The following is a 10,585-nucleotide window of genomic DNA, read 5'->3' on the forward strand; positions in this document are numbered from 1 at the left end:
GAAGATAGGGGGCGGGGCCTGAGGTGATACTGTGCAAACACGCCCTGTGGCGCGTTTTAAGTTGGGGAATTCATTCCTCTTCAATCGAGAGGTCCCCTAGGGGCCAACTAGCCCACCAGGTACCTCCAGTAAGCGCCACGGAGCTGCGTTGCAGAGTGTTGTAAAAAGGGGCATGGCCTCTGAACACCTCTCTGTAACACAGCTCCCTGGCGCATACTGGAGGTACCTGGTGGGCAAGTTGGCCACCAGGGGACCTCAGGATTCAAGGGGACTTAATCCCCCAACTTAAAATATGCCACGGGGCGCGTTTGCACAGTGGTGAGGGTAGGGGGCGGGGCCTGAGGTGATATGTGTGCAAACACGCCCTGTGGCGCATTTTAAGTTGGGGAATTCATTCCTCTTCAATCCAGAGGTCCCCTAGGGGCCAACTAGCCCACCAGGTACCTCCAGGAAGCGCCACGGAGCTGCGTTGCAGAGTGTTGTAAAAAGGGGCGTGGCCTCTGAACAGCTCTCTGCAACGCAGCTCCCTGACACATACTGGAGGTACTTGGTGGGCTAGTTGGCCCCCAGGGGACCGCAGGATTGAAGAGGAATTAATTCCCCAACTTAAAAAGGGTGTGTTTGCCCACATCACCTCAGACCCCGCCCCCTTCCTTTACCATTGTACAAATATTCCTCTAAAATCAGCCGAACTACGAATTCCGATTTACTCACCTGTTATCAGGAGAGAATCCAGGGCTGCATCTTCTAGACCAGCACTGACCCTGAAAAGTAATTCTAAGCGTACTTACCAGTAACTTGTATTTCCTTCCATAGGAATCCATTGTGTGGTTTTCAGCAGAAAAGTTTCAAAGTGTCCATTTTTGAAACGTACAAATATTCCTCTAAGATCAGCCGAACTACGAATTCCAATTTACTCACCTGTTATCAGGAGAGAACCCAGGGCTGCATCTTTTAGCCCTGCACTGACCCTGAAAAGTAATTCTAAGCGTACTTTACCAGTAACTTGTATTTCCTTCCATAGAAATCCATTGTGTGGTTTTCACCAGAAAAGTTTCTAAGTGTCCATTTTTGAAGCGTACAAATACTCCTCTAAAATCAGCCGAACTACGAATTCCGATTTACTTTCCTGTTATCAGGAGAGAATCCAGGGCTGCATCTTTTACACCAGCACTGACCTTGAAAAGTAATTGTAAGCGTACTTACCAGTAACTTGTATTTCCTTCCATAGGAATCCATTGTGTGGTTTTCAGCAGAAAAGTTTCTAAGTGTCTATTTTCACAAACTAAAAATATTCCTAAAAAATAGGCTGTATGACTTAAACACATTCTTTCAACTGTTTACAGGAGATTCACCTGTGCTGGATCCAGGCTCCACCACTGAGTAAGAAAACGTAACAATAACACTACTTACCTGCTAAGTGAATTTTCTGCCATAGGATAACATTGGTGATTTTATGTGAAAAATGTTCTAAGTGTCAACTTTTAAAATACAATAATAATCCTTAAAAATCACTACTGTAACCAAAACGCTTTTACTCAACTGTTTACAGGAGATGTCCAAGGACTGAATCTAGCATCCAGTCCTGTGGTCAGAAAAGTAATCCATAAAGTAACTAATTGCATTTGACTAGAAATTCACATTGAGCTCAATGTTGCTTTGTGTTTGAAATTGTGTTGCCCATTGCAACAACTGTAACTACTGTACTTAAAAGTCTATTGCCTATTTGCAAAGTATTTAAACTAAAGTAATTCATTCTGAGAAAGTATATTTTGTATTGTAATGTATAATGTAATTAAAAAAATAAAATATCTAAAAATAAACAGTTTAAACAATGTAGTAAATCAGTATAAAAAAATCAGTATAACAATTAATACATTAAAAATTGTCATTTACAAAACCTTTGAAATTCACTGAAAAAACCATAGGTTTCAGGCCTGATATAGTTAGGAATTAGCATTTAAAAAACCTTTCAATTCACGGAAAAAACCATGGGTTTCAGGCCTGATATAGTTCGGAATTAGCATTTAAAAAACCTGCTAGTCATCAGTGATGTCACTGACCATGTCATGAATGATGTAATATGTGACATCATCAGTAGTGGATTGCGGGCGCGCGAGATGTAGTTAGTACAACTAACTATATCGGAGGAATTTCAATGGTTTTGTTCGAGTGAAATGTCCAGCTAACTATAACACCCCTAAAACCTATTGTTTTTTCAGTGAATTTCTAACGTTTTTCGAATGCTAATTCCTAACTATATCAGGCCTGAAACCTATGGTTTTTTCAGTGAATTTCGCAGGTTTTTTAAATGCTAATTCCGAACTATATCAGGCCTGAAACCTATGGTTTTTTCAGTGAATATATATATATATATATATATATATATATATATATATATATATATATATATATATATATATATATATATAGCATTTATGCTTACCTGTAAAATAGTTATATTTTAAAACAAAACTTTTACCACGCATATGCCTTTGTTGTAAAGGCATATGCGTGGTAAAAGTTTACGTTGTAATGGTAACGTGTTGTAGCAGCACTTGAGTTGTTGAGTTGTTACAACCGCGTTGTAAAGACATGCATTGTGATGGCATGCGTTGTACTGTCATACATTCGTGCGATGCTGAAGCACTTATCCTTGCAAGTAGCAGGTTACATCTAGTGGGTGTGTGGTTGGAAGAGTGTTGTCTTTACTTAAGCCTCTGTGAAAAGCATCTCCATACAGTTCATGATGAATACCAAGGTGCAGTCATTGAGTTATGGGACTCAGCGCTTAGTGGTATGATTGATGAGGAAGTGTGCAAGATAGAAGACCATTTCTATAATATATTTTATGTTGGCAGCTCTCATTAGCCCTGCAGGTCCCTTTATTATGCTGGTGGTTTATTTCTTGTGTTCTGGATCCTGGCTCCTTCCTATGATTAGGGAAGCAGTAGATCATTCAATCTGATCTTATGGATCCGCAAAAGTTAGTAGAACTAATACATGTCATAGTCTGGTAACTTCTTATCTAGTACTACAGACCTGCACATTACGTCATATTATAAAATTAAATTTAGTTCCGGAATACCTTTCTAAAAAAAATAGTTGTACGATTATTACCATCAGTCACTTTATTTTAGCCGCAAATGTATCTGATATAAAACGTCTCTCAACCAGAGTTCCAATGATAAATTCCTTTTGATGATATCCAGAAGTTCCACTTTTAGCAACCGGTCCTTTTCAATTGCTGCTGCAAAAATGTGGAATTGGGTACCACTAGCAATCATGCTGAATCATCCTGTGTGATTTAGGCAATCTGATGGACAAATCTGTTAAAATACCAGTCTCTAAACCCCAAGAAACTTCTGTGTATGAGTCTGATATAAATACAGGGGAGAGGAGCCGGCCTAACAGCTAGGGCGGTCGACCTCAAATATGGGGAACTCGAGTCTCGGCGATGACTTTGAACATCCCGTGATTCTGGGCAAATCACTTAACCTCCCCGTGCCTAACAAAAATGAATGTGTCCTCATGTAATGCAACTGGTGCTATGTAAAGGGCTCTGATACCCAATTCGGGTCAAGTTCGCGCTATATAAAACTCTGTAAAATAAAATAAAGTAAATAGATTCAAATTGCTTGCCCAGTTTGTGATGCATTTTTCAGCCCTTAATAGATGCAGACACCTCTCAGTAACTTTAATTTCGGGTGTCAAGAAGTTTCAGCTAGCAGGTGCTCTTCGGTTTCAATAAGTTTCAGATTATTGATGAGGCCCAAAACACACCCTTTTTTTAAGCACGTCCAAAGTATGTTGATTGGCTCTTCGAATGTGAGATTTTCCTGCAGGTAATGCAGTGTATCAAAAATGCATGTCAAGCAGACGGGGTGTAGATTGCGGGGTATTTTGAATACACCATCTTGGTTACTCAGACGTTACTAGGGCTGGACTTTTACATGAGAGTGCAGAGCTCAGGCATTTAAGGGCTCTATGTGTGAGCCTCTATCCTGACTTGAAACATGCAATCATATTGTGGTACTGAGCCATTTAGAGGGTATTTACGATGCTTGCTGATGTACACCACTCCCTAATATCGCAATTGTGAGAGCATGATATCCACATTTGGTAAACACACTTTGCAATGAACTCTGTAACCTGCTGGTAAATCGGGTAGGTGTGTGTTATCCTATCTGCTATCCTTTCATCCATCAATCCAACCATCCATCCTCTCTGATTTCAATTTACTCTGCCAACCTTACACCCACCCTTTTAGACATCATCTCAGATATCTATTTACTCTGCGATCCCTTCACCAACGCATCCATCCTCTCACATTTACATTTACTCTGCTATCCTTTCACCCTTGTATCCATCTATTCTGATTTCCTTTTACGCTGCCATCATTTTACCCATTTAATTGGGATTTACCTAACCCACACAAAGCCACTTTGTGTGGTTTTGCATGGTTTAGTAACTCCAGAGTAATGAGAGGCAGAGCAATGAGCTGCCTTGAGTTACCTTACGTTGGGAAGTCGTTCCATGAGTGGAGCTAGGGCATTCCCACACATCCGTCTATGGATTTTGACACAACCCCACAGTTACTTCAGCCAGTAAACAGGGGAATGCTTCCAAATGGTGCGCCGCCCAGGCGTTACGAGGAGAATTATCTTTATTTATCCTTGTTGCTTCCTTTTTCCATGTGAGCTGCATTCAGGTATCCCTTCCTTCACAGAAAGAATCTTGCTCATAACACAGGCACTGTTGCACCATGATGTCTGCATTGGCACTATGCAGCACCGGTTGAGGGGGACAGCAGAAATGTGGCATATTTTTGTAAATATGGCACATTTCTGCTCTCTGCCTTTGATGCAACACAGCGCAGCATGTTCCCTTGCCAAGTTGTGGTGCATGAAAGTTTAGTAAATCTGCGCCTAAATATTTTTAAGGCCTGTTCTTTCTGTAGGTAAGCGTACATTGAATGCATAGAGGGCAGAAGTCTTTGCGTCAAACATTAGAAACTGTAATCTTCTAATTATATACCCAGATGGTTTTGCACAATTGTTTGGGGCTGATTTGCATTGGACATTTTCATATTATAAGAAATTCCAGCCATTTCATTGGAGTTTAGACATGTGGTAAGTGTGTGATATCATAATTGTACAGAAAATCAGGCTACTTCTAGCTTGCTTCTTTAAAGAGTTTAGGGTAATTTAGAGAGGTACTGGATGTTTAACATGTATTTCTTGGCTTTTCAATGTTGGTTTATTGTACAAAATTACAGTATTCTTTCCCCCCGTAGTTTTGTAATAATGAAGTAATTGACCTGAGGGCCTTTTTTATATTTCACTAGACATCGATATCCGCATACAGCAGGATGCCGAACACTAGAGGCTTTGGACCACAAAATGCTAAGCGGCGAAAGATAGAGGATTTTTTCACTCGTCGGCCAGCCACTCAAGACCCTTTGACAGCATGTTCTGATTCAGGTGAAGAACCTGCCCTGCCAGCTTCCGGCTATACTCCAGAAGAACATTTAGCATTACTTCATTCTGAGTTTCCTGCATACACAACCACTGGTATGCCAGCATTTAGTAGTCCATGTTTGGAAAAGTCAAAGAGTTCATACATCTTAGATATAGGAGTATATATAGATGTCTCAAGACTCAGCACAGTTTCATCATCAATCCCAGGTGATTTACGCTACCAAATTTTGCACTCTTCCTGGACGCCAGAGACATCATACAAGTTTCCAGTCGCTCAGCAGGGAATTCAAGCACGTCGCTTTCAACATGAATGGTTGAAAACCTATCGCCCATGGCTTGCCTACAGTGCTAAACTTGAGGGGGCCTTATGCAAGATGTGTGTACTCTTTGCCCGTAAAGAAGTTGGAAGAGGTTCTCATCAAGCTGTGGGGAAATTAGTGCTTCGGCCCTTAACAAAATGGAAAGAAGTTGGAAGAGGTTCTCATCAAGCTGTGGGGAAATCAGTGCTTCAGCCCATAACAAAATAGAAACATGCACAAAGTGTTTTTTGTTTCCATGCTTCTTCCTTGTATCACAAAGACAGTATGACAGCGGCAGCTAACTTCTCATCTGTTTTTGAAGGGAAGTCTGTTGCTGTTACAACTATGATCGAGAGCAACTGGAAGAAAACTATTTTGGAAAACAGAAAACGACTTGTGCCAACAGTACTCCATTGTGCCAAACAAGGTATAGCCCTTCGAGGACACAGAGACAGTGGACAACCTATTACTTCAAAGGAACCCGAAGAGGATGATGGCAATTTCCGTGCTGCTCTGCGCCTACGACTTCAAGCTGGTGATGAAGTTCTGGCATGGCATCTGGCAACGTGTCCCTCTAATGCAACTTACACAAGTTGGAAGATTCAGAATGATATCATCTCTGCTTGCAACATTCTAATGAGAAATAGAGTGGTGGAGCGCGCAAACAATGCAAGATTTTTTGCCATTTTAGCAGATGGAACAACTGACAGTGCCACTATCGAGCAACTTGTTCTAGTAATTCGTTTTATAGAAGGTAAATCTGCGTATGAAGAATTCCTTGGCTTCGAAGAGCTTCAGGATGGAACAGGGGTTGAAATTGGAAAGAAAATTCTCACTTCTTTAAAAACATATGGCCTGAATGTAGATCGTATACGTGGGCAAAGATATGATGGTTGTGCTGCAATGAAAAGCTCTGTTAAAGGTGCACAGGGGCTAGTTTCAGAGCGTGTGCCAAAGGCATTTTATGTACATTGTGGAAGTCATTCACTGAACCTTGTGATTGGACATTCATGTGATATACGTCAAATCCGTAATTGTCTTTCAACACTTAAAGAAGTGTCTAATTTTGTAAGAGGCTCTGCAAAAAGAATGGCTGTCCTAAAGGCGAAATTTGCTACTTTGCCAGATACAAAAAAGAAACTGTTAAGTGGTTTATGTGAGACACGGTGGGTTGAAAGGAATGCATCGGTTGTTCGTTTTGTTGATATGTACCCAGCTCTGGTTGACTCTTTGCTTGAGATCTCAGACTGGCAAGATCACAATGCCTCTTCCAAGGCTGAGCAATTTCTCGCAGCTGTTCAGTCCCATAACTTCATTGTTGCATTACACATCCTGGCACGATTTTCTGGGCTACTGCTTCCTGTTTCAGCTGCACTCCAAAATCCTAATACAGATATGTTGGAGTGCATAGGATAGATTGAAAAAGTCAAGCAGGTGATTCAAGAAAGCAGAGACAAAGCTGAAGAAGCATTTAATGAGATTTTCGTTAAAGCCCAAACCACAGCAGGGGAACCTCTGACAATGCCATGCCTTACTGGCAGGCAGACACAACGGGCCAATTACAAGACTAGTGATCCTGAAGCTTACTATAGGATTTCAATATTTTGACCATTTATAGACAATTTATTGTATGAATTATCAGAAAGATTCAGCCAGCAAGGCCTGTACAATGCAGTATCTGGTACCAAGATTTGTCACCCAAGAGTCTTTTAAAAATTTGAAGGATGATCTTGACATATATAAGGACGATTTACCTGGTACACGCGAGGATCTAAAAAATGAATATGACATATGGGTAATGACATGGCTGAAGGTACCTATTGAAGAAAGGCCAGGGAATATAATGGATACCTTAACTCATGCTCACATTGACTTCTATCCCAACATATACTGCCTACTAAAATTATTTGCCACTTTGCCAGTGACAACCGCCTTCCCCAGAAAGGTGCTTCAATTGTCTTCGCAGACTGAAAACCTATCTTCGGTCAACAATGGGGCAAGAACGACTCTCTGGACTTGCAATGATAAACATTTCACGAGCACATTGTCCTCCTATAGAAGCAATTGTTGATGAACTGGCGAAAAAGGGTCGTCGCCTTGATATGGCATTGTGAAAATTGGTTATATTGTGTTCCTAAAGTGCTTTGTAGTAAAATATATTAAATTGGCCTTTTAATTCAGTACATTCTGTTCCTTTTTCATAAGACAATAGCATATAAATGCATCAAATTAACAAAAATGTGTGCTCTAATTGTTCTCCAGTTTCAAATGCAGAATTCACCACATTTGTTTCTCAGCTTGACCTGAGCATTGACCGATCCTGATTATCTGCCATTTTAGCCGCACCCCTATTGATTAACATTAGCCACGCCCCTTAATTTGCCATGTTAGCCCCCCCCAAAATTAAGACCTAGTTGCACCCCTGGCCTACGTTGAGATCACATCGCTCCTGTACTGATAGTTGACTCGTTACAAAATGCGTATGAAACTTTAACCCTGGGATTTGCCCAAGGTCAAGCTATTTCGACCAAGTGCAGCAGCCAAGGGTAGAACTCGTGTGTAGTAGTTCAACCTTCTGCAACTTTGCAGTGCAACCACTTGCACTGTTGCAGAACTAATTCCTTCTAATTCCTTAGCATGCAAGTGCTTAGACAGTTGTGAACAAGCGGCATTGACAACAATATGTCGAAATGATCTTTAGACCTGCGCACCCTGATTTTGGTGAGATGGGTGCACGCTTTGAAGCTCCCCGAGAATTTAAGCTCTTGGCCAGATGTATTGAAAGTAGACAGATACCTGACGATATATTCAATATATATTCGATATATTCAAGCCACCAGCAATACCTGGTACGAAGTTAACGTCCACAAAACAGACCCCGATGTCAGCCTTTCAGCGATATTGTAAAACTGGGAAAGACGGCGGCGCGTTTTGACATTGAATCCCTTATCTTCGGCAGCTCCAACAATAGAGCTGTACTGTGAGGCGCGAGTAAAATAGCTCAGTGGGCCAATGCGACTGTTGTATAGATTTACGAGCAAGCTCCAGACAGCCGCTTTTAAGTCTTTCTGCCGTCTGAGGTCGATAAAACTAGTACACCAACCATAGTGTTTAGGTGGCAGCAAAATTCGTGTGGAGGGGGGTTGGTAATAAGCAGTGTATTATTGCATTTTTAAAACTATAGTACTCGGATAGCTTCCATAGCTCCTTATCTTCACTGGAATCCCCAAATGGCCGACACGGATGTAATGGAGGGGTTGGGGAATGGTCACATTTTTATGGCACCATTTGCTGTTGTGAAGTATCTCATGGCAGCAGCTTGCTTAAAGATAAAAGTGTTCGTATAACATAAAAACAAGAGCTATAAATCTCCTTTTTTTTGGTGTGGTGAGGGAGTTTTGTACTATTTTATACCGCAGCTAGCACGCCGTGCTTTGACATAAGGAGAGCCCCGGGTAATGACCCAAAAATGTTCTTCCGAATATTTAGGGCAGAAATGTTGATGCAAAAGTGCCGTGGCCAAATACCAGGCCCCAAAATATTACGAAGGGAATTATGTACACGCAGCTTCGGTACTATTGACTCCACATTCACGTACCTTGAATATATATATCACCAGGATACATACTTGTGGGGTTAAGTATAGCAAACACAGTGCATCTCTACGTACCTGTGTTTACCCTCATTGACGTTGATTGGTTCTCGATATTTCACCCACCTTATTCTGATATTACATCCTGTGTTGTCTGTGATGGCAATGATGCCCAGAGCCCGGTGGCAGTGAACTGTGCAGTGGCATTGCACACCATGGACGACAAAGTGCACCACCGGGGTGCTGTTGTTCCGAACATCTTTTTTAGGTCGAGCATTCGAGACCTCTTGTATATACCTCAGTATATACTTTAGTATATACTTATATGTGTATGTACTTTGTGGGCTCTGGAGATCAGGCCTAGGACTTGTCTGCTTCCGCTTAGGGACTTTTTTTTTCTGTTCAACTGCCTCTATTTAACTGTCTTGATAGAAAACGACCAGCAGAGGTCAGTAAAATACCAGAATTGCTTTCTGCTGAGGGACTTTATGTTTTGTATTTTTCTGGCAACTGCCTCTATTTAGCTTTCTTGATAGAAAACGACCAGCAGAGGTCAGTAAAATACCAGAATCACTGTAGCATTCACTAGATTCCAGTCCATAGAAATTGTCTTCCACAAGCACCCGTAGACAATAATATTTTTTTCAAATCTTGTATTTTCAGTGATATGGCAACCGAAAGCCCTGCTTTTATATTAAAAACAGAGCTTTAGACTAGACCATTTCCCGCTGAAAGGCAATATTTCTCTCCATGTATTCCCATACCTGGTGTGTCACGCAGTTTGGTGCTTACTTTCCCTCCATGTTAAAGAACAGTAGATGTTTCAGCACCCTGGATAATGTGCTGCATAGCCAAATACATAAGGTCCCTAAGGCGAGACCGATTGCATTGCAAATGCTTGTTTTAAATAGTAATTTTTCCTCTCAGCGTGTTGGATCATCTGCTGGGTTATAATACTCCATAAAGCCCTATGCTGCGCAGAGCTTTGCCTGTGCTGGCAGTCTCTGAAGGACCTATACTTGGGGACACTGGCCTTATGCGCAGAGGTGGCCAAATTATGCGGTATGCTCTGACAATCTCTGAAGGGCCTATGCTGCCTTGTGTCATGCTATGACAGTTTCTTAAGAGCCTATGCTGCCAGGTGCATTGTTCTGACAGTCTCTGCGGAGCTTATGTTGTGGAGTGCAGAGTCCTAAGAGCCTCTCAAGGCGTCC

General features: G+C 41.5%; 1 protein-coding gene across 1 annotated transcript; it reads left to right on the forward strand.

Moving 5' to 3' along the window:
* Positions 1-6,064: 6,064 nt before the first annotated feature.
* Positions 6,065-7,195, forward strand: LOC146866735 (52 kDa repressor of the inhibitor of the protein kinase-like). The gene has a single exon (XM_085617063.1). It carries the CDS (start codon positions 6,065-6,067, stop codon positions 7,193-7,195), a length of 1,131 nt encoding a protein of 376 aa, XP_085473189.1.
* Positions 7,196-10,585: the final 3,390 nt, after the last annotated feature.

Source organism: Triturus cristatus, chromosome 1_2 (genome assembly GCF_964204655.1).
Source record: "Triturus cristatus chromosome 1_2, aTriCri1.1, whole genome shotgun sequence".
Taxonomy (NCBI): Eukaryota; Metazoa; Chordata; class Amphibia; order Caudata; family Salamandridae; genus Triturus; species Triturus cristatus.

Excerpts from the sequence above, each read along its gene's own strand:
- LOC146866735 (XM_085617063.1), top strand. The coding sequence starts at position 6,065 with ATGACAGCGGCAGCTAACTTCTCATCTGTTTTTGAAGGGAAGTCTGTT.